This window comes from Oncorhynchus clarkii, chromosome 10 (genome assembly GCF_045791955.1).
Source record: "Oncorhynchus clarkii lewisi isolate Uvic-CL-2024 chromosome 10, UVic_Ocla_1.0, whole genome shotgun sequence".
Classification (NCBI taxonomy): domain Eukaryota; kingdom Metazoa; phylum Chordata; class Actinopteri; order Salmoniformes; family Salmonidae; genus Oncorhynchus; species Oncorhynchus clarkii.
This window is the reverse complement of record NC_092156.1, coordinates 29,981,698-30,005,859: the sequence shown is the minus strand read 5'-3', so window position 1 is coordinate 30,005,859 and position 24,162 is coordinate 29,981,698. Positions and strand designations below refer to the sequence as shown.

Below are 24,162 nucleotides of genomic sequence, written 5' to 3'. Positions count from 1 at the left end.
ATTGGGAGACCCTTAGGACGGCACACAATTGGCCCAGCATTGTTAGGGTCTGGCCGGGGTAGGCCCTCATTGTAAATAAGAATTTGTTCATAACTGACTTGCTCAGTTAAATAAAGGTTAAAAAAGGTTTTTATAAATTAATCTCCAGTCAATCACCTTAAGCACAGTGGCACTTAAACACATATCTTATGATAAAAATGCTTTATTTGTGCATTTAGAACAAATTCGAGACATGGCAGGCTCTGTCACAGAGTTCTACAGTAGCGTTAGGACTAAGTGTGTTACAACACTGCCTTGGTGCTGAGGGAGACTACTGCTTAACTTCCAAATGTGCCCCTTGTCCCTACTCTCTAGCTCCTAACCCCTACCCCCTATTAGAGGGCAAGATGGAGTTAATACCATATTGCTCATAGCCATCTGATCCTTTCAGAATTACATGAAGTAGGCCTATCTAGGGGAAAGCGACTAGGAGTTTTTTTTTTACCTTTATTTAACTAGGCAAGTCAGTTAAGAACAAATTCTTATTTTCAATGACGGCCTAGGAACAGTGGGTTAACTGCCTTGTTCAGGGGCAGAACGACAGATTTGTACCTTGTCAGCTCGGGGGTTTGAACTTGCAACCTTCCAGTTACTAGTCCAACTCTCTAACCACGAGTTGGATTGGAACAGAATGCTTTAAGCCTGACAGGCTGGCCCACAGTGTGAGTTAGTATAACACCTCTAATCATGTTGCTGTGTTTATCAGCCCATTAGCAGGGATCACACTGATCAAACTACATGCTTCTCCCCTCCTCCCCTAACCTCTAGAGCCACCATGAATGGAACACGCACGCAATCAGGCACATACATACACATGCTGCTGCATTAATTTAATCTGAGAACACCGATAGGACATTGATTAGATTAAGAGGACTTTCATGCAGTCTAATGCGTGACCTCTGAACTCCACACATCTACTTGCTCTACCTCTGTAGTTATTTTTCTGATACCACTGATATGTGGGTGTGTGTGTGTCATCCAGTATGAACATACTCCATTCAGTCCCTTGTTTATTTGCCTAAACAGCCTACAACTCCAGCTGCCTCAGGAAGAACCAGCAGTGAAAGTGATTTAGAGTGAGAGCGTAACAATATCACACAAAGACTAACTGTTGGCTATTCAAAGCAGCCCTGAGCTCAGCGCTTTAGGGTCAGGAGAGGTTTTATGTCTGGCTGCAACGGTGATGGAACGCCACAGTACACTAAAGGAATTACAGAACATATCCAATCATCCTTTATCTGTTAACACTCCCCTTAAATCACCTGCATTGACCATTAATCAGTATGTAAGATCCTGCTGTGTGAATAACAGCATGTTTCTTATTGTACCACTTTCAATCTATCATTTACAGAACTGTCACTGTTGTAAATCACCTGCTGGTGGTGGTTCCCTACCAGAGGCACTGAGGAAGTCCGTGGAAAACCCTCCATAGTTTTTATTTTATTTCACCTTTATTTAACCAGGTAGGCCAGTTGAGAACAAGTTCTCATTTACAACTGCGACCTGTCCAAGATAAAGCAAAGCAGTGCGACACAAACAACAACACAGAGTTACACATGGAATAAACAAGCATACAGTCAATAACACCATTTGAAAAAAGAAAGTGTGTGCAAATGGTGTGAGGAGGTAAGGCAATAAATAGGACATAGTAGTGAAGAAATTACAATTTAGCAAATGAACACTGGAGTGATAGATGTGCAGATGATGATGTGCTACTAGTAGTGATACTGGTGTGCAAATGAGCAGAAAAGTCAATAAAAACATTATGGGGATGAGGTCGGTAGATTGGATGGGCTATTTACAGATGGACTATGTACAGCTGCTCAGATAGCTGATGTTTAAAGTTATTGAGGGAAATAAGTCTCCAGCTTCAGGGATTTTTGCAATTCGTTCCAGTCACTGGCAGCAGAGAACTGGAAGGAAAGGCGACCAAGGGATGTCCAGTGAGATATACCTGCTTGAGCTCATGCTACGGGTGGGTGTTGTTATCGTGACTAGTGTGCTGAGATAAGGCGGAGCTTTACCTAGCATAGACTTATAGATGACCTGGAGCCAGTGGGTCTGGCAACGAATATGTAGTGAGTGCCAGCCGACTAGAGCATACAGGTCACAGTGGTGATGGTATATGGGGCTTTGGTGACTAAACGGATGGCACTGTGATAGACTGCATCCAGTTTGCTGAGTAGAGTATTGGAAGCTATTTTGTAGATGACATCGCTGAAGTCGAGGATCGGTAGGATAGTCAGTTTTACTAGGGTAAGTTTGGCGACATGAGTAAAGGAGGCTTTGTTGCGAAATAGAAAGCCGATTCTAGATTTGATTTTGGATTGGAGATGTTTGATATGAGTCTGGAAGGGGAGTTTACAGTCTAGCCAGACACCTAGGTATTTGGTCAAGTCAGAACCGTCCAGAGTAGTGATGCTACTTGGGCGGGCGGATGGGGCAGCGAACGGTTGAAAAGCATGCATTTGGTTTTACTAGCATTTAAGAGCAGTTGGAGGCCACGGAAGGGGTGTTGTATGGCATTGAAGCTCGTTTGGAGGTTAGGTAACACAGTGTCCAAAGAAGGGCAAGATGTATACAGAGTGTTGTCGTCTGCGTAGAGGTGGATCAGAGAATCACCCGCAGCAAGAGCAACATCGTTGATATTTACAGAGAAAAGAGTCGGCCCGAGAATTGAACCCTGTGACACCCCCATTGATCTGTGTATTAACTTGGCTTTTGAAGACTTTAGAATGGCAGGGCAGGATGGATATAGATCTATAACAGTTTGGGTCTAGAGTGTCTCCCCCTTTGAAAAGGGGTATGACCGCGGCAGCTTTCCAATCTTTAGGGATCTCGGACGATACGAAAGAGAGGTTGAACAGACTGGTAATAGGGGTTGCAACAATGGCGGCGGATAATTTTAGAAAGAGAGGGTCCATGTTGTCTAGCCCAGCTGATTTGTACGGGTCCAGGTATAGCAGCTCTTTCAGAACATCTGCTATCTGGATTTGTGTGAAGGAGAAGCTGGGGAGGCTTCGGCAAGTAGCTGCGGGGGGGTGCGGAGCTTGCTGCCCGGGGTTAGGGTGGCCAGGAAATGCTTATTGAAATGTTCGATTGTCATGGATTTATCGGGGGTGACAGTGTTACCTAGCCTCAGTGTAGTGGGCAGCTGGGAGGAGGTGCTCTAGTACTCCATGGACAGTGTCCCAAAACGTTTTGGAGTTAGAGCTACAGGATGCAAATTTCTGTTTGAAAAAGCTAGCCTTTGCTTTTCTGACTGAATGCGTATATTGGTTCCTGACTTCCGTGAACAGTTGCATGTCGCGGGGACTATTCGATGCTATTGCAGTACGCCACAGGAGGTTTTGTGCTGGTCAAGGGCAGTCAGGTCTGGAGTGAACCAAGGGCTATATCTGCTCTTAGTTCTACATTTTTTGAAGGGGTATGCTTATTTAGGATGGTGAAGAAATTACTTTTAAAGAACGTCCAGGCATCCTCGACTGACGGGATGAGGTCAATATCCTTCCAGGATACCCGGGCCAGGTCGATTAGAAAGGCCTGTTCGCAGAAGTGTTTTAGGGAGCGTTTGACAGTGATGAGGGGTGGTCGTGGAGAGGTGACACTGCTGTTACTGTCACTCTACTGTAAATCACTGTCTGTTTTCAATTATTTACTATGGCCTTGCCTACATGGTGTAATAGTGCTGCTAATATCTGTGTGTGTGTGTGTGTGTGTGTGGTAATGATGCGCGGGTCAGCTGTTTGTTCACCCGCACCCTTCTGCAATTTCTAATAACCCATCCACAACCGCCTGTGAAAATCTGAGGCCCCAACCATAACCGACAAATGTATAACATGCGCTGTACAGGCCTTTTTTAAGATAGGATGATATTTCTGCTTATAATTTCCAACATTTTGGTAGGCTTTTTTTTTTGCTAACTTGTTTATAATTAGATGCATGCAGCTTTTCTTCTGTCATTACTTGTTGCCCTAGAATACTAATTATGAACTGTTTGGTTCAAGCCCTGAATGCTGATGGGCTGAAAGCCGTGGTATATTTAAGCTATAAGGCCGGAGTAGGTGTGGTGTATATGGCCAATATACCACGGCTAAGGACTGTTCTTAGGCAAGACGCAACTCTGAGTGCCTGGATAGAGCCCTTAACCATGGTATATTGGCCATATACCACAAACCCCCGAGGTGCCTTATTGCTATTATAAACTGGTTACCAACGTAATTAGAGCAGTAAAAATAAATGTTTTGTCATACCCATGGTATACAGTCTGATATATTGTGGCTGTCAGGCAATTAACATTCAGGGCTTGAACCACCCAGTTTATAATATAAATTATAAACTGGGTGGTTAGAGCCCTGATTGCGGATTGGCTGACAGCCGTGATATCATGCCTTATACCATGGGTATGACAAAACATTTATTTTACTGCTCTAATTACGAAATGCAAGCTACGTTAGCTATTAGCTCCTATCTGATATCTTCAAATAAAATGTTATTGGTCACATACACATGGTTAGCAGATGTTATTGCGAGTGTAGTGAAATGCTTGTACCATGTTTATCTAACCAGCTAGCATAGTAGCTAATATCGCTAGCTAGCTAACAACACTGATGAAAGGATTAGTTATCGTAATCAAATAAAATTTTATTTGTCTCATGCGCCGAATACAACAAGTGTGCAACAGTGAAATGCTTACTTACGAGCCCTTAACCAACAATGCTTTAAGAAGTTAAGTAAAAAAAAACATGTATGAGAAAATAAAATTTAACGAATAATTAAACAGCAGCAGTAAAATAACAAGCGAGTCTATATACAGGGGGTACCCGTACAGAGTATATTTGTGGGGGCACCGGTTAGTCGAAGTTTACATACATACACCTTAGCCAAATACATTTAAACTCTGTTTTCACAATTCCTGACATTTAATCCTAGTAAAAATCCCTGTTTTAGGTCAGTTAGGATCACCACTTTATTTTAAGAATGTGAAATGACAGAATAATAGTAGAGAGAATGATTTATTTCAGCTTTTATTTCTTTCATCACATTCTTAGTTGGTCAGAAGTTTACGTACACTCAATTAGTATTTGGTAGCATTGTCTTTAAATTGTTTATCTTGTGTCAAACGTTTCAGGTAGCCTTCCTCAAGCTTCCCACAATAAGTTGGGTGAATTTTGGCCCATTCCTCCTGACAGAGATGGTGTAACTGAGTCAGGTTTGTAGGCCTCCTTGCTCGCCCACTATTTTTCAGTTCTGTCCACAAATGTTCTATAGGATTGAGGTCAGGGCTTTGTGATAGCCACTCCAATACCGTGACTTTGTTGTCCTTAAGCCATTTTGCAACAACTTTGGAAGCATGCTTGGGGTCATTGTCCATTTGGAAGACCCATTTGCGACCAAGCTTTAACTTATTGATGTGCTTCAATATATCCACATAATTTTCCTTAATCATGATGCCACCTATTTTGTGAAGTGCACCAGTCCCTCCTGCAGCAAAGCACCCCCACAATATGATGCTGCCACCCCCGTTTTTATGGCAGTTTTGGAGCAGTGGCTTCTTCCTTGCTGAGCAGCCTTTCAGGTTATGTCGATATAGGACTCATTTTACTGTGGATATAGATACTTTTGCACCTGTTTCTTCCAGCATCTTCACAAGGTCCTTTGCTGTTGTTCTGGGATTGATTTGCACTTTTTGCACCAAAGTACGTTCATCTCTAGAAGACAGAACGCGCCTGTGTAGTCGGCTGTGTGGCTGTGTGGTCGGCTGTGTGGTCCCATGGTGTTTATTCTTGCATACTGTTGTTTGTACAGATGAACGTGGTACCTTCAGGCATTTGGAAATTGCTCCCAAGGATGAACCAGACTTGTGGAGGTCTACAATAATTTTTCTGAGGTCTTGGCTGATTTCTTTTGATTTTCCCATGATGTCAAGCAAAAAGGCACTGAGTTTGAAGGTAGGCCTTGAAATACATCCACAGGTACACCTCCAATTGACTCAAATGATGTCACTTAGCCTATCAGAAGCTTCTAAAGCCATTACATAATTTTCAGGAATTTTCCAAGCTGTTTAAAGTAAACAATTGTTGGAAAAATGACTTGTGTCATGCACAAAGTAGATGTCCTAACCGACTTGCCAAAACTTTATTTTGTTAACAAGAAACTTGTGGTGGTTGAAAAATGAGTTTTAATGACTCCAACCTAAGTATGTAAACTTCCGACTTCAACTGTATATGTAAGTAGAGTTAATGTGGCTATGCATAGATTATAAACAGAGTAGCAGCAGTTTAAAAGAGGGCTCTGGGTAGCCCTTTGATTAACTGTTCAGGAGTCTTATGGCTTGGGGGTAGAAGCTGTTAAATACTTTTGGACCTCTACTTGGCGCTCCGGTACCGCTTGCCGTGCGGTAGCAGAGAGAACAGTCTATTACTAGGGTGGCTGGAGTCTTTGACAACTCTCATGCATGCTTCAGTGTTCTGTTGGAGTAGACAACAGATCTAATGTTTGAGAAAACAGTAAGTGCATTCTACCCCATTAATTACACAATGTGTTCACTGAGGCATCAGTAAGACCAGGATCTCACTGTCTTAGTTTGACTCGTGTTTCTGACCATTAGAGCAACTGAAGTAGGATAACATGACTCTGCTCCAGACTGGGAAGTTCTTTAGGAATGAATGGTCACAGCCAAGTGGCTGCTGATACTGTAGTTCACTGAATTCGTTTTTATTAGTTAGCAAGCTCTACAATGTGTGTTGGTTTCAGAGTTGGCACATGTTTCAGTGTTTCTACAAACTCTGTTTCTAGCAGCTCTCTCTGAAAGACCTTGTTTTGGCGCTGCATCACGACAGATAAAGGCCAGTCTGTCTCTCTGTGGTATTTCCCTCTGGCCTTTGCCAGAAAATGAGTTAGTGAATCATCAGCACAGTTTTTAGTGAAAGACTGTACAGTATGAAGGCAGAAATTGCTTCTCCAATAGAAATCCCACATCACACTTGTAGGTGATGTCATGGCGACGTTGGCTAGCTAAGCTCATGCGTAGAAATATTTAATCGGGTCTCACAGTCATCTCACGCCAAACTGCGCATCTGCAGACTGTCAAATCAAAGGAACTCCTTCGATATAAAGTTGTTTTTGATGAAAATGAAAATGTCAGTTTGTCACTTTCAGTTGTCTTTAGATTTTGAGACAATTAACACATCTAATATGGTTATATACGGCGGCCATCTTTATCTCCTTCTACACTAGTCTATGGGAGCTTGTACTTTTTGTCTGAATTCTAGAGCAGTGCCAGACGCGCATGTGCACACAGCCTTTCTGGTTATTGGTCACAGTTGTATGCTTCATTTTTCCTTGCAGGCAATTCCACAGGTTTCACAGTTAAACACTTCTTTATTTTATTTTACCTTTAATTTATCCTAATCAGGATAACAGAGTTAATCAGGAGAGATGATGAAGACCACTTCCACACTTATGTACTCTAAACACCCAGACACAAGGTATTCACACTGACTAATATCCACACTTACGTACTCTAAAACACCCAGACACAAGGTATTCACACTGACTAATATCCACACTTACGTACTCTAAAACACCCAGACACAAGGTATTCACACTGACTAATATCCACACTTACGTACTCTAAAACACCCAGACACAAGGTATTCACACGGACTAATATCCACACTTACGTACTCTAAAACACCCAGACACAAGGTATTCACACGGACTAATATCCACACGGACTAATATCCACACTTACGTACTCTAAAACACCCAGACACAAGGTATTCACACTGACTAATCCATTAGCACACATTAATATTCACATAGAGGAACACGTGCAGAAACAGGTACACACAGATAGAAACACACAGGCACAAAGGAACACACACACGTCCGCGCAAAGAACATGAAAACGGGAACACAGAAACAGACAGACCAGCAAACCTATGAACAGAGAGCAGTGGAGACCGACAGTAAAGGGCAGTGTGTGTCAGTGGAGGCTGTAATTGATACCTTTCCAGAATTCTGTGCCAGTCTTTACCACGAGCCCATCCTCCCCAATTTAGGTGCCACCAACCTCCTGTGGTGTGTGTGTGTGTTGGAAAGCTGCAGGCAGTGTAGTGAGAGCGGAGGCCCTCTTGCTGGCCTACATTCACCGTATTCCCCGTATTAGACCGGAGGGCCTTCCCAGTCTGCAGTGCCCTCATCCCCTCTCAAACCCCTCACACTGGATAGTTGCACCATGATGGGAGGTGGCATTTTCAGCTTAATCTGTGAATCTTCCCACTGGAATTTTGGGACAGTTACCAGAGTTTTTGCAACTCTAGGTTCACTATTATAATTTGACTATTTTAGACGATTGTTTGGCTTTCTATTCATCTTATAGGCCTAAATCCATTCTCCTTAAACTAGATCTGTCTGATGATATGGTGATTTTTCTCTCACAAGCATTCAGGGCTCTGTGCCTCTGCAGATAATAGAAGGGAAGAGAACCTTTGGGATATGCAATAAAGAATTTAGAGTGTAGCCACGCAGCATGACGATAGGATTATGCATCACATAATAAATAAATACTCTCCTGAGATTGGATTGAATGGGTTCAAGTCCACATTTTGTATTTTAGTTGTCTAGCTCTAGCAGATGCTTTCATCCACAGTGACCTAAATCCATTCTTAAATCAGGCATTCTGATGAGGAGTCTGAATCACATAATAACAACATCGAGGTCAAAACCTTCAGAAAGGTGTTTAGTTCTGGTGTGACTGTGGTGCTAGGCTGTGTTTACACAAGTTAATCTCACCCCCATCATATGTGATATTCCTTTTCTGATTTGATTTACCATACACCACAATGCCAATATTTAGATTTCCTGTACTGGTTAACGACGACATCGGCTACTGGTCTCACGGTTTTATAAAAAATCAATGATGCTGAAACAAGATTTACACAATGGCATAAAAAGGGTTTGTGGTTTGAATAAGGCATATGGTTGTTGTTAGAGTAGGTGTATATAGCCCTGTGCCCAGTCAGCTGGCTCTCAAGTCCCTGTCACCCAGCAAAACAGATGGTCTGCTTCATATTAGGGCTCTATTGTCTATCTAGGCCTATATCCCACTGGGGATTTCAGATTCTGTGTGATACCCCTTTTATTTTTCAATTAGGAGTCATTTGTCAGTGGTATCGCAGCTAGATGCGTTCAAAGCTGCTGCTCTGTGTGGTCTATGGAGACAGTCTCTGCTCACGAAATCCAGACAAAAAAATAGATTTTGGGGATTTTCACAAAATGTAATCCATAGAATAGTCCCTTGGAGAAAGGATTGTTGACATATTTGACATTTTGTATCTAAAAGCATAAAGATTTTTTTATAATCTAAAGCATATTTATTACATTTTGGCCTCACCTAGGGTTCTAAGTTTCCTTTAATGTTTCATTTGTAGGTGCTACAAATCAAAGATTGGTGTCATATGAAGTTTTACTGCTTGCTCTGTAATATGAGTAGTATTTTCATTCCATGATTTATTTCTGTATCTTGTTGAACATGAGATACGCTACAGGCATATCAAAGCCTATTCCAGTGTGGCGTCACTGACCGTTTTAATATATTCAGCACTATTCAAACCTTGTCTCTGGACCACTCAGGAACATTCAACACTTCTTGGAAAGCCATTCTGGTGTGTCTTTAGAATTCAAATGTGTGTAATTGTCCCGCTAAAAAATAACTCTATTCCAGGGTTAGGTTTTCAGATGACTGAGGCAGGTTTTCAGATGACTGGGGCAGGTTTTCAGATGACTGGGGCAGGTTTTCAGATGACTGAGGCAGGTTTTCAGAAGACTGGGGCAGGTTTTCAGATGACTGAGGCAGGTTTTCAGATGACTGGGACAGTTTTTCAGATGACTGAGGCAGTTTTTCAGAAGACTGGGGCAGGTTTTCAGAAGACTGGGGCAGGTTTTCAGAAGACTGGGGCAGGTTTTCAGAAGACTGGGGCAGGTTTTCAGAAGACTGGGGCAGGTTTTCAGATGACTGGGGCAGGTTTTCAGAAGACTGGGGCAGGTTTTCAGAAGACTGGGGCAGGTTTTCAGAAGACTGGGGCAGGTTTTCAGAAGACTGGGGCAGGTTTTCAGAAGACTGGGGCAGGTTTTCAGAAGACTGGGGCAGGTTTTCAGATGACTGGGGCAGGTTTTCCTCAACGTTTTACCTGGTTTTTACTCCTTTCAGGTTTCAAGTTGTTATTGTCACATGCCCTAGTACAGTGAAATGTATTTCTTGCTTGCACTTTCCCAACAGTGCAGTAGTACTATTTAAAGTCCTTAGTGATTTGGAGACCGAAGAAGTCGAAACTCTTAGGGCCATGCACACCCCGTGTGTACATGGGGCCCCAGTGTTGAGGGTCAGCATGGCGGAGCAAATATTGCCTACCCTTACCACCTGGGGTCGGCCCGTCAGGAAGTCCAGGATCCAGTTGCAGAGGGAGGTGTTTAGTCCCAGGGTCCTTAGCTTAGTGATGAGCTTTGTGGGCACTGTGGTGTTGAACGCTGAGTTGTAGTCAAGGAACAGCATTCTCAGAGGTATTCCTCTCATCTAGGTGGGTAAGGTCAGTGTGGAGTGAGATAGAGATTGCATCGTCTATGGATCTGTTGGAGTGGTATGCAAATTTGAGTGGGTCTAGGATGATGGAGTTGATTTGTGCCATCAAAGCACTTCCTGATTACAGATATGAGTGCTACAGGGCTGTAGTCATTGTGGCAGGTAGCCTAAGAGTTCTTGGGAACAGGTAGGATGGTGGCCAGCTTGAGACATGGGGATTACAGACTGGGACAAGGAGAGGTTGAAAATGACTGTGAATCACCCAGTTCCTTGGATCAGCGAAGGCCCTCGTGCATGGCTCTGTGTTTATCATGCATTAAATGCATTGAGTTTGTCTGGTCGAGAGGCATCGTTGGGAAGATCACGGCTGGGTCTTCCTTTGCACAGTAGCCCCTGCCACCTGCGTCGGAGCCTGTGTTATACCACCTTGTTCTTATATTGTCCTTGTGCTTGGTTGATGACTCTGTGGAGGTCGTAGAGGGACGACTTGTTTGTGTCCTCAGCTGTAGCCTCGGGGTTGGCTGGGATAGCCCTTAGTGCGGTAGCCCAGTCCTTCAGTTTAGTGCCATCCTCAGTCTAAATACAGGGCTTTTGATTGGGGAAGCAAAGAACTTTCACTGTGGATACAAACTCGGCGATGCATTTCCTATTTCTTTTGATCTTTTGATCTCCCCAGTCCCTGCTGGTGACAACCATACCCATAACATGATGCTGCCACCACAATACTTGAAAATACAAATAACACCATTTGACCAATCAGGACCTGAATATGACTGCGCGTCAAATAATATTTAACGCGTTCATACATTTTTTGTGTAGTTATTACACTTTGATTACACTCACTCGTATTTCATATGTCACAACGATTCATCGATACGTATGCTATGATGCTGATAAAGTTGTCTCGCTCACCTACAGTACTTATAAAAAAAGCCAGCTAGCTCATGGATGCAAACAATGTTCTTCCCCAAAAACATAGCAAAACGACACACAATCTGTTTCAGTAACTATGTAGCTAGGTGTCATCATCTAAAATAACCCTAATTTATAAGACAGTTCTTCTTAGATTAATGGTGGTCAGACCCTTCTATGTGAAGCTAGCCACAATAAGGATTCGCCACAATAGTGGACTTTGCGGTTAGCCTTCAAAATGAAAGTATGGCATAATTCTACAATTTGTATTAATTTGCATCACTGTCAATGACACTGTTATTTTGAAGGCAAACTGCAAATTCCACTATTGTGGCTAATCCTTATTGTGGCTATTTTCACAACCTCACTAGCCAGATGAAGCTAGCTGGCTGCTTATAACATTAGATTTGGGCAACAGGGTTAAGTAGCTGGCTAACTATTTAAGTTAAATTTCAATAGGCAAACAACAAGTGGCAACCTAGCTAATACTTAGTCACAACTATTCTTAAATCATTGCTAAGAATAATGAAAATGACTGCAGTTTCTACTGGTCATTGTTTTCAGGCGGGTTGTATTGGTGCTAGCTTGGTACCAAGCTACAGCTAGCTAGCTACCCCAGAAGTTGCTGGTGAACAAATAATGCTTTATTACCTACGCGGTAGTGTAAACACATCATTTGTGGCCGTTGTTTGCTTGTTTGCAGACTTTTTTGTACAGCTTTGACAGTGCTACTGTATATTTTTTGACACGCTAAGACCCAAACAGCGTTCCATAGTATGTATGTCGTGAAGCTAATAGCAGTGACACTATTCCTGTGTAACTCCGGTAGGGCAACATCTGAAAAATAGAGCACTTGGTTGTGTGTACCGGTGCTCAACCAGTCGGTGAAAGCCAACATCACCCACAACAGAGAACGGTTGATTGTCAAGGGCAATGAATTACATTTTCTTGGCTTTAATGGATTTCGCCTTTGAGTTGTCTCGCAGACATTTTCTTACTCTTTCAAAAGACTGCTCGATCCACACAGCAGACATTGTGGGCTAGGTTAGGAATGCTGTGTTGCATGTGTAGTGCAACATTTTACGTGGCGTCATTATACTGTAGCTTTGACATCGGTTTTTAACATCTGCATTAAACTAGACATCGGGCCGATACCGACGTTGGCATTTTTAGCTAATATCGGACAATTCCAATATTTTCACCGATGTATCGTGCATCCCTAATACTAACCCCTGTTTCTATCTCTCCCCCAGACTTCAACTATAACACAGACGGGTATGACGGTGATGCAGCAGAGGATCATAAGAGTCAGGACGGTTCAGAGACCATGCCCTTCATAGATGAGTCCCCCACCATGTCCCCGAGCCTGTGTGCCCGTGGCCCCGATGGAGAGGCCATCTCCCCCATCCCCCCAGAGGGCCTGCTGCCCGGGGTGAGTCACACACGGAGGACAGGACCGTATTGTAGAGGTTGCTGGGGCCGAGGTTTCCTCTTACTCGTCACAGATTTTGCTGTCAACACTTCCTATTCCTAACATTGTGACCACTTCCTGCAGGCGGATCTCTTCAGGCCTGTGTAATTAACAGTAATTAACCACTAGAGTTTTATCTTCATGGTAACACTACATGTGTTGCATTCATGCACAGCCTCCGTCTCTAAATGAGACACATGTCAGAACTCAGCACAGAAGCAAACCCATATAATATGGTAGCTTTGCCATAAGTTTAGTGTGTAACCTGTATGTCAAAGGGACAAGAAATAGCTTAGCTTTAGCTAGCTAAATGGTAATGACTGTCTGAATGGTTATACACTAACCCAACAGTATGGAATACCATAAACTCTCTCAATGAGTAGAAGCCAAGGGGTACCATACTAGTGCCAGTGGAGGTAGTAGTGACAGTAGGCCTGTGTGTGTGGGTACGTGCATTTATCATTATCCTCACACACTGACCCTCTCTGCAAGGACAGAGCTGACCCAGTCCTGACCCTTATCTTCCACACAGGCCATTGGCTGACTGAAAGGTCAAATGGATGCCAAAAGGTGATGGAAAATAGCTGATGCTTGGAGTGTGTTTTTTTTAGTGTTACTCCCCACTGTAGTGTGAACAAGGAGACTGTGTTTATTCAGACAACAGTGTCAGTTGTTCCAACAGAGTAGCCAGCAATCCTCTCTCTCCCTCCTACATCATTATGTAACCCTAGTGTTTCTTCTTTTACTATGGTACAGTCCACTGATACATCTCCGTCTCCACCTGGTGTTGGGAGACAGACAGAGCACCAACAGACCTGCTGTAACTTCTGCAATGGGCTTACACAGCAAATAGACCTGCTGTAACTTCTGCAATGGGCTTACACAGCAAATAGACCTGCTGTAACTTCTGCAATGGGCTTACACAGCAAATAGACCTGCTGTAACTTCTGCAATGGGCTTACACAGCAAATAGACCTGCTGTAACTTCTGCAATGGGCTTACACAGCAAATAGACCTGCTGTAACTTCTGCAATGGGCTTACACAGCAAAAAGACCTGCAAAAGTAGTGGTCTTCTATCTGACCCTACCCAAATAAATTCATTTTTTAAATAGGGACCGGTTCGAACGGACCCAAGGACCACCAAACCCAGCCCCATTTATACCCGGTCGGCTCCACATCCGGTCTAATGAGTGAGGGAAAAATAATAGCTTCGTTATTATCTGAAGTTGTAATGCACACAGGGCTGCATGCAGAGCTGAATGGAGCTAGCAGCAGTCACACTGTGTGTGCACCTGAGTGTAGGCGAAGGGTGCAATTGTGGCCCACAATTCAGCACTTTCCTGCATGTGGACATTCTTGCATCTGCAGGAACACCTCTTTATGCTTCTAATTTCTGAGCTAGGACTCGGTAGGACTCGGTACACAGGCGGGAGGCACTCCAGAACAGTAGGTGGCGGTAATGCACGATAACGTCGGATGCCAACCGTCAATAAACCCAACAGAAGGAGACTCGGGCACTGCTTTGCTGCAGTTGTGTTAATGATGGCGAGGACAGGTATTTGGCAGGCGTTAGTGAAGGATCCTGGATACTAGCTAGGACTCCGGTACACAGCTGGCGGGATAGGTAGCTAGCACACCGGTAGACCGTGTACTTTGCCCCAGCCTGTTGGGCACTGTTTTCCCGCAGTTCTGTTAACAACGGCGAGGGCAGGCGTTCAGCAGGCGGGAATGCCTGCTTCCGCAATTCGGCTTGTTCCTGCATCAAATCAAATCAAATCAAATCAAATCAAATTTTATTTGTCACATACACATGGTTAGCAGATGTTAATGCGAGTGTAGCGAAATGCTTGTGCTTCTAGTTCCGACAATGCAGTAATAACAAGTAATCTAACTAACAATTCCAAACTACTGTCTTGTACACAGTGTAAGGGGATAAAGAATATGTACATAAGGATATATGAATGAGTGATGGTACAGAGCAGCATAGGCAAGATACAGTAGATGGTATCGGGTACAGTATGTACAAATGAGATGAGTATGTAAACAAAGTGGCATAGTATAGTATAAAGTGGCTAGTGATACATGTATTACATAAGGATACCGTCGATGATATAGAGTACAGTATATACGTATGCGTATGAGATGAATAATGTAGGGTAAGTAACATTTATATAAGGTAGCATTGTTTAAAGTGGCTAGTGATATATTTACATCATTTCCCATCAATTCCCATTATTAAAGTGGCTGGAGTTGAGTCAGTGTCAGTGTGTTGGCAGCAGCCACTCAGTGTTAGTGGTGGCTGTTTAACAGTCTGATGGCCTTGAGATAGAAGCTGTTTTTCAGTCTCTCGGTCCCAGCTTTGATGCACCTGTACTGACCTCGCCTTCTGGATGATAGCGGGGTGAACAGGCAGTGGCTCGGGTGGTTGATGTCCTTGATGATCTTTATGGCCTTCCTGTGACATCGGGTGGTGTAGGTGTCCTGGAGGGCAGGTAGTTTGCCCCCGGTGATGCGTTGTGCAGACCTCACTACCCTCTGGAGAGCCTTACGGTTGAGGGCGGTGCAGTTGCCATACCAGGCGGTGATACAGCCCGCCAGGATGCTCTCGATTGTGCATCTGTAGAAGTTTGTGAGTGCTTTTGGTGACAAGCCGAATTTCTTCAGCCTCCTGAGGTTGAAGAGGCGCTGCTGCGCCTTCTTCACGATGCTGTCTGTGTGAGTGGACCAATTCAGTTTGTCTGTGATGTGTATGCCGAGGAACTTAAAACTTGCTACCCTCTCCACTACTGTTCCATCGATGTGGATAGGGGGGTGTTCCCTCTGCTGTTTCCTGAAGTCCACAATCATCTCCTTAGTTTTGTTGACGTTGAGTGTGAGGTTGTTTTCCTGACACCACACTCCGAGGGCCCTCACCTCCTCCCTGTAGGCCGTCTCATCGTTGTTGGTAATCAAGCCTACCACTGTTGTGTCGTCCGCAAACTTGATGATTGAGTTGGAGGCGTGCGTGGCCACGCAGTCGTGGGTGAACAGGGAGTACAGGAGAGGGCTCAGAACGCAACCTTGTGGGGCCCCAGTGTTGAGGATCAGCGGGGAGGAGATGTTGTTGCCTACCCTCACCACCTGGGGGCGGCCCGTCAGGAAGTCCAGTACCCAGTTGCACAGGGCGGGGTCGAGACCCAGGGTCTCGAGCTTGATGACGAGCTTGGAGGGTACTATGGTGTTGAATGCCGAGCTGTAGTCGATGAACAGCATTCTCACATAGGTATTCCTCTTGTCCAGATGGGTTAGGGCAGTGTGCAGTGTGGTTGAGATTGCATCGTCTGTGGACCTATTTGGGCGGTAAGCAAATTGGAGTGGGTCTAGGGTGTCAGGTAGGGTGGAGGTGATATGGTCCTTGACTAGTCTCTCAAAGCACTTCATGATGACGGATGTGAGTGCTACGGGGCGGTAGTCATTTAGCTCAGTTACCTTAGCTTTCTTGGGAACAGGAACAATGGTGGCCCTCTTGAAGCATGTGGGAACAGCAGACTGGTATAGGGATTGATTGAATATGTCCGTAAACACACCGGCCAGCTGGTCTGCGCATGCTCTGAGGGCGCGGCTGGGGATGCCATCTGGGCCTGCAGCCTTGCGAGGGTTAACACGTTTAAATGTCTTACTCACCTCGGCTGCAGTGAAGGAGAGACCGCATGTTTTCGTTGCAGGCCGTGTCAGTGGCACTGTATTGTCCTCAAAGCGGGCAAAAAAGTTATTTAGTCTGCCTGGGAGCAAGACATCCTGGTCCGTGACTGGGCTGGGTTTCTTCCTGTAGTCCGTGATTGACTGTAGACCCTGCCACATGCCTCTTGTGTCTGAGCCGTTGAATTGAGATTCTACTTTGTCTCTGTACTGGCGCTTAGCTTGTTTGATAGCCTTGCGGAGGGAATAGCTGCACTGTTTGTATTCGGTCATGTTACCAGACACCTTGCCCTGATTAAAAGCAGTGGTTCGCGCTTTCAGTTTCACACGAATGCTGCCATCAATCCACGGTTTCTGGTTAGGGAATGTTTTAATCGTTGCTATGGGAACGACATCTTCAACGCACGTTCTAATGAACTCGCACACCGAATCAGCGTATTCGTCAATGTTGTTATCTGACGCAATACGAAACATCTCCCAGTCCACGTGATGGAAGCAGTCTTGGAGTGTGGAGTCAGCTTGGTCGGACCAGCGTTGGACAGACCTCAGCGTGGGAGCCTCTTGTTTTAGTTTCTGTCTGTAGGCAGGGATCAACAAAATGGAGTCGTGGTCAGCTTTTCCGAAAGGGGGGCGGGGCAGGGCCTTATATGCGTCGCGGAAGTTAGAGTAACAATGGTCCAAGGTCTTTCCTCCCCTGGTTGCGCAATCGATATGCTGATAAAATTTGGGGAGTCTTGTTTTCAGATTAGCCTTGTTAAAATCCCCAGCTACAATGAATGCAGCCTCCGGATAAATTGTTTCCAGTTTGCAGAGAGTTAAATAAAGTTCGTTCAGAGCCATCGATGTGTCTGCTTGGGGGGGGATATATACGGCTGTGATTATGATCGAAGAGAATTCTCTTGGTAGATAATGCGGTCTACATTTGATTGTGAGGAATTCTAAATCAGGTGAACAGAAGGATTTGAGTTCCTGTATGTTTCTTTCATCGCACCATGTCACGTTAGTCATAAGGCATACGCCCCCGCCCCTCTTTTTACCAGAAAGATGTTTTTTCCTGTCTGCGCGATGCGTGGAGAAACCTGTTGGCTGCACCGCTTCGGATTGCGTCTCTCCAGTAAGCCACGTTTCCGTGAAGCAAAGAACGTTACAGTCTCTGATGTCCCTCTGGAATGCTACCCTTGCTCGGATTTCATCAACCTTGTTGTCAAGAGACTGGACATTGGCAAGAAGAATGCTAGGGAGTGGTGCGCGCTGTGCCCGTCTCCGGAGTCTGACCAGTAGACCGCCTCGTTTCCCTCTCTTTCGGAGTCGTTTTTTTGGGTCGCTGCATAGGATCCACTCCTTTGTCCTGTTTGTAAGGCAGAACACAGGATCCGCGTCGCGAAAAACATATTCTTGGTCGTACTGATGGTGAGTTGATGCTGATCTTATATTCAGTAGTTCTTCTCGACTGTATGTAATGAAACCTAAGATGACCTGGGGTACTAATGTAAGAAATAACACGTAAAAAAAACAAAAAACTGCATAGTTTCCTAGGAACGCGAAGCGAGGCGGCCATCTCTGTCGGCGCCGGACTAATTGGCATCACACGCTATTGGAGTGGCGTGAGGAGATGCTGTTCACTTTTTATTTGTTTATTTCACTTTTGTTTGCCAAAGCAGGTGAAGTAGGTAATGTAAACATATATTTCCCATGCCAATAAAGCCCTTTGAATTCAATTGGTAGAAAGAGACCGCAGCAACCAAGCCGACTCGGACTAGTTACTAACTTCTAGCTGCCAAAGCTAAGTCATTCATCATCTGATCTGAATACATAGTACCTGTTTGACTGAGTCAATAAATGAAAAGAGAAGCTTTAAGGTTCTCCTTCCATCAACCATCATCCCTATCTCCCATTGGTCAGAAGATCAGCATGTTGACCACTGACTGGTTGGCTTGCAGAGCTCTGAGGAAAGGGGAAACACTCAAACCCACATCGAAACCTTTTTCAATGACTTGCAGGAACCATTTCCCTATTTGAAGGGTGAGGAAGACTGGTTGCTGGTGTATTTGAGTTTCACATCCAGTTTCTTTATTCATGTAATATCCTCAATTAATTTGATCCAGAATGTAATGTGTCTCTACACTTGAGGCGTGGTCAATAGAGTTGAAAACAAGCCATGTGGTTCCATTATTTGCATGTTACATATTTGCAGAACTTAAAAAGCTATAAATGCTTATCTCTTGTGAAATGCAGGTTGAAAGTTTGAGCTTCTGGAATTGTAAATACAGCACCTAACAGAACCTGTAGAAGTGTGTGATTTGACCATAGTTGTATTTTGCTGTGGGTGTGTCAGGTCATCTATGTCTAACAGGGTAGAATAGTACTTTGACTAGATCTTTTCATGGACACTATTTGAGGCCCTCTCCATGGAGCCTTAAGGGAGGACTGTGTGTATTGCTATTGGACAGAGGGAGGTCCTCTTCACAGGCCTGACGTGCTGGACCACAGGGGGGAAATGGGTATTTTAGGGGATAACTTGTTGTCCATGCATTTTCATTTGTCTTGCTCTGTACGCTTTGTATGTGGTGGTGTTTCTTTGGTCACAAAGCCATTATGTCAGTCTACTTTGTGGTTGTGCAGAAACCTGTATCTATTCAGGAAACTACATCTGGAAAGCACCAGAGAGTGGGAGACCTGAGAGTGGGAGACCTGAGAGTGGGAGACCTGAGAGTGGGAGACCTGAGAGTGGGTGGGAGACCTGAGAGTGGGTGGGAGACCTGAGAGTGGGTGGGAGACCTGAGAGTGGGTGGGAGACCTGAGAGTGGGTGGGAGACCTGAGAGTGGGTGGGAGACCTGAGAGTGGGTGGGAGACCTGAGAGTGGGTGGGAGACCTTGGGAGTGGGTGGGAGACCTTGGGAGTGGGAGGGAGACCTTGGGAGAGGGTGGGAGACGAGGGAGAGGGAGGGAGACCTGAGAGTGGGAGGGAGACCTGAGAGTGGGAGGGAGACCTGAGAGTGGGTGGGAGACCTGAGAGTGGGTGGGAGACCTGAGAGTGGGTGGGAGACCTGAGAGTGGGTGGGAGACCTGAGAGTGGGAGACCTGAGAGTGGGAGGGAGACCTGAGAGTGGGAGGGAGACCTGAGAGTGGGTGGGAGACCTGAGAGTGGGTGGGAGACCTGAGAGTGGGTGGGAGACCTGAGAGTGGGTGGGAGACCTGAGAGTGGGTGGGAGACTTGGGAGTGGGAGGGAGACCTTGGGAGTGGGAGGGAGACCTTGGGAGAGGGTGGGAGACGAGGGAGACCTGAGAGTGGGAGGGAGACCTGAGAGTGGGATGGAGACCTGAGAGTGGGAGGGAGACCTGAGTGGGAGACGGGGGAGTGGGAGACGGGAGAGTGGGAGACGGGAGAGTGGGAGACGGGAGAGTGAGACATAGAGAGAGGGGTGGGCGGGAGGTAGGGAGCGACAGAGGGAGCGAGGGAGGTAGCGAGCGACAGACGGAGCGACAGACAGACGGAGGGGGGGAGAGACAGAGGGAGTGAGTGAGGGAGGAAGGGGGGAGGGAGTGACAGAGGGGCGGAGGGAGGGAGGGACGGACGAAGGGGGGGAGGGAGTGACGGAGGGACACAGAGGGAGGGAGGCAGGGACGGAGTGAGCGACGGAGGGAGGGATCGAGGCAGGGTGGGAGCGACAGAGGGAGGTAGGGAGGGAGCGATGGAGCGACAGAGGGAGGTAGGGAGGGAGTGAGTGATGGAGGGACAGAGGGAAGGAGGCAGGGAGGGAGGGAGCGACGGAGGGAAGGAGCGACAGAGGGAGGGAAGGAGCGACAGAGGGAGGAAGGGAGCGACGGAGGGAGGGAGGGAGGGAGCGACGCAGGGAGCGAGGGACGGAGGGAGCGACGCAGGGAGGGAGGGAGCGACGCAGGGAGGGAGGGAGCGAGCGAGCGAGCGCGCGACGCAGGGAGGGAGGGAGCGAGCGAGCGCGCGACGCAGGGAGGGAGGGAGGGAGGGAGCGAGCGACGCAGGGAGGGAGGGAGGGAGCGAGCGAGCGAGCGCGCGACGCAGGGAGGGAGGGAGGGAGGGAGCGAGCGAGCGAGCGACGCAGGGAGGGAGGGAGGGAGGGAGGGAGGGAGCGAGCGCGCGACGCAGGGAGGGAGGGAGCGAGCGAGCGAGCGAGCGCGCGACGCAGGGAGGGAGCGAGCGCGCGCGCAACGCACGCAGGGAGGGAGCGAGCGAGGGAGGGAGGGAGGGAGGGAGCGAGCGAGCGACGCAGGGAGGGAGAGGGAGGCAGGGACGGAGCGAGGGAGGGAGGGAGGCAGGGACGGAGGGAGGGAGGGAGGGAGGGAGCGAGCGAGCGACGCAGGGAGGGAGAGGGAGGCAGGGACGGAGCGAGGGAGGCAGGGACGGAGGGAGGGAGGCAGAGGGAGGCAGGGACGGAGCGAGGGACGGACGGAGGGAGAGAGGCAGGGAGGCAGGCAGGGAGGGACGGAGGGAGAGAGGCAGGGAGGGAGGCAGGGAGGGACGGAGCGACAGAGGGAGGCAGGAAGGGAGAGACAGAGGGAGGCAGGGAGGGAGGGAGGGAGCAACGCAGGGAGGGAGCGACCGAGGGAGCGACGGAGGGAAGGAGCGACAGAGGGAGGAAGGGAGGGAGCGACGCAGGGAGGGAGGGAGCGACGCAGGGAGCGAGGGACGCAGGGAGGGAGCGACGCGAGGGACGCAGGGAGGGAGCGAGCGCGCGACGCAGGGAGCGAGGGAGGGAGCGAGCGCGCGACGCAGGGAGGGAGGGAGCGAGCGAGCGCGCGACGCAGGGAGGGAGCCAGCGCGCGTCGCAGGGAGCGAGGGAGGGAGCGAGCGACGCAGGGAGGGAGGGAGCGAGCGAGCGACGCAGGGAGGGAGGGAGCGACGGAGGGAGGGAGGGAGGCAGGGACGCGGAGGGAGGGAGGGAGGCAGGGACGCAGAGGGAGGCAGGGACGGAGGGAGGGAGCGAGCGACGGACGGAGGGAGGGAGGGAGGGAGGGACGGAGGGAGGAAGGGAGGGAGGCAGGCAGGGACGGAGGGAGGGAGGCAGGGACGGAGGGAGGGAGGGAGGCAGGGACGGAGGGACGCAGGGAGGGAGGCAGGGACGCAGGGAGGGACGGAGGGAGGCAGGGAGGGACGGAGGGAGCGACAGAGGGAGGGAGCGACAGAGGAGGCAGCGACAGAGGGAGGCAGGAAGGGAGCGACAGAGGGAGGCAGGGAGGGAGGGAGGATGGACAGAGGTAGGGAGGGAGCGACGGAGGGAAGGAGCGACAGAGGGAGGGACCTGTTGCAACAATATTATGATTTTTTGTGAAATATTGTTTTATTTTGCCTTTTAACTAGGCAAGTCAGTTAAGAACAAATTCTTATTTACAATGACGGCCTACCCTGGCAAAACCTGGACAACGCTGGGCCAATTGTGCGCCGCCCTACGGGACTCCTAATCATAGCCGGTTGTGTTTACTGTGTATGTTTTATTGTTTATTTCACTTTTGTTTGTTTCACATGCCAATAAAGCCCCTTAAATGAAATTGAAATTGAATTGAGTGGCAGAGGCAGAGAGAGAGGAGTGTATACCCTGTGAGGAAGTAGAGGCAGAACAGTGACACACCACGAAGACTGAGAGGGAGGGGTGCAGGTAGGCGGGGCTATCGCCCTGCTCATGTCTGTATGTGTTACGAGGTGTGTGTGTGTGTGTGTGCTGCACACAACACCAGGAACAGCTGAATGAGGTGGAGCTCTGGCTAAAGACTCTCTGGCTCTCAACAGAAAGATAAGAAACTAAGAAAATAAAAAGACAAAAGGAAAAAGAGGCAGAACGTTGAGTATTTCAGCAGGGCTGAGGAGGGTTGTGGGCCCAGAAGGAAGGAAGGACTAGACTGGCTTGCTGCACTGGAGGAAGGCCTGTGGTGCCTGGGCAGGCCCAGGGACGCCTGAAGAAGGAAGGGAGAGAACAGGGGATTAGGCCCTGTGAGGAGGACCATGGAGGAGGAGGAGGAGGAGGTGTTGTGTTACTTGGACAAAGTGCTGGAAAATGAGGATGTGTTTGAGTGTGGAGACATGGAGAGTCCTCTAACACCAGGATGCATGCTGATGACTCCTGTCCACAGGCAGTTCAGGGTGAGTCTCAGGATGCATCCACAATGGCATCCTATCTCCTATATAGTGTACTACTTTTGATCAGATAGGGCTTGACCGCATAGGGGTTTGGCCAAAAGTAACAACATAGGATTTTGGCTAAATCTGCAGCCTACCACTGCCCCTCTACAGGAAGAGAAACAGGATTTGACAGGGGGAAGAAACAGCTTGCTCACCCATAGACAGGCTTGGTCTGTACTGTGTGCTTGGATAAAAATAACAGTGAAAAGTATTATTGGTGTCTTTTCACAATGTTAAGAGCAAATTCTTATTTACAATGACGGCCTGGTGCTGTGTATGTAGACCTCTGCTGGGAGGGTTGTGTGTGTGTGTGTGTGTGTGTGTGTGTGTGTGTGTGTGTGTGTGTGTGAGTGACAGGGTTGTGTGTGTGTGTGACAGGGTTGTGTGTGTGTGTGTGTGTGTGTGTGTGTGACAGGGTTGTGTGTGTGTGACAGGGTTGTGTGTGTGTGACAGGGTTGTGTGTGTGTGACAGGGTTGTGTGTGTGACAGGGTTGTGTGTGTGTGTGTGACAGGGTTGTGTGTGTGTGTGTGTGTGTGTGTGACAGGGTTGTGTGTGTGTGTGACAGGGTTGTGTGTGTGTGTGTGTGTGTGACAGGGTTGTGTGTGTGTGTGTGTGTGTGTGTGTGACAGGGTTGTGTGTGTGTGTGACAGGGTTGTGTGTGTGTGTGTGACAGGGTTGTGTGTGTGTGTGTTGGCCAGAGAGCTCCTATTGACACCTCAACATGATGGGTGGTGACATGCTCTCTGGACCAGATTTACTCTCTGCCTGTCAGGTTCTATTTATCTCTGGAGAAATGGAACGAGGGAACAGGAGAACGAGCGAGAGGAACTTAATGCTGTCAGAATGAAACGGTGACGTCCGTCATGCTGACTGACGTGTGTGTCACAGGGAGCCCATTGTGTGTGTGTGTTCCTACAGCTGTTCCTCAGCTGCTTTAGCTATAGTGACTGAGTCACAGCTTTAAGGTGTGGGCGGGAACACAATACAACACTGACATAAGTAGCCCTCTGTAGTTGAGGAGGAGATGACCCCCGTGGAGAGGTTTTCATTTCCCCCTGTCTACCCTCAACCAGCTGTGACACGTTGACCTGTAATGTGGGGCACCTCTCCATTACACCACTACTTCACACAGGGCCTGGGAATTACACAAGTTTACTGACTGTGTCTGTATGTGTGTCACATCGCAGTGCCTGTCAGCCTGCGGTTGCTCAGTCACATCTGCTGTCTTTGTGCAGAATAAAAGCCCTAATTAATAGCCAAGCTGTCAAACCGCCTCAGTGTTGTAAACGTCTGTAAATCCTGCCGTTACCTCACTATTACT

General features: G+C 47.4%; 1 protein-coding gene across 5 annotated transcripts in view; it reads left to right on the top strand.

The window, feature by feature from the left end:
* Positions 1-24,162, top strand: part of LOC139418250 (active breakpoint cluster region-related protein-like) — a 258,195-nt gene that overhangs the window by 89,017 nt on the left and 145,016 nt on the right. For 3 of the 5 annotated variants that reach the window (XM_071167561.1, XM_071167560.1, XM_071167562.1), the window contains exon 2: positions 12,790-12,968. In XM_071167561.1, coding sequence (XP_071023662.1) covers positions 12,790-12,968 — 179 coding nt within the window. Of the gene's footprint in view, positions 1-12,789; positions 12,969-22,343; positions 22,802-24,162 lie in introns of those variants that run through there. The other 2 variants (XM_071167564.1, XM_071167563.1) reach the window with 2 other exon arrangements.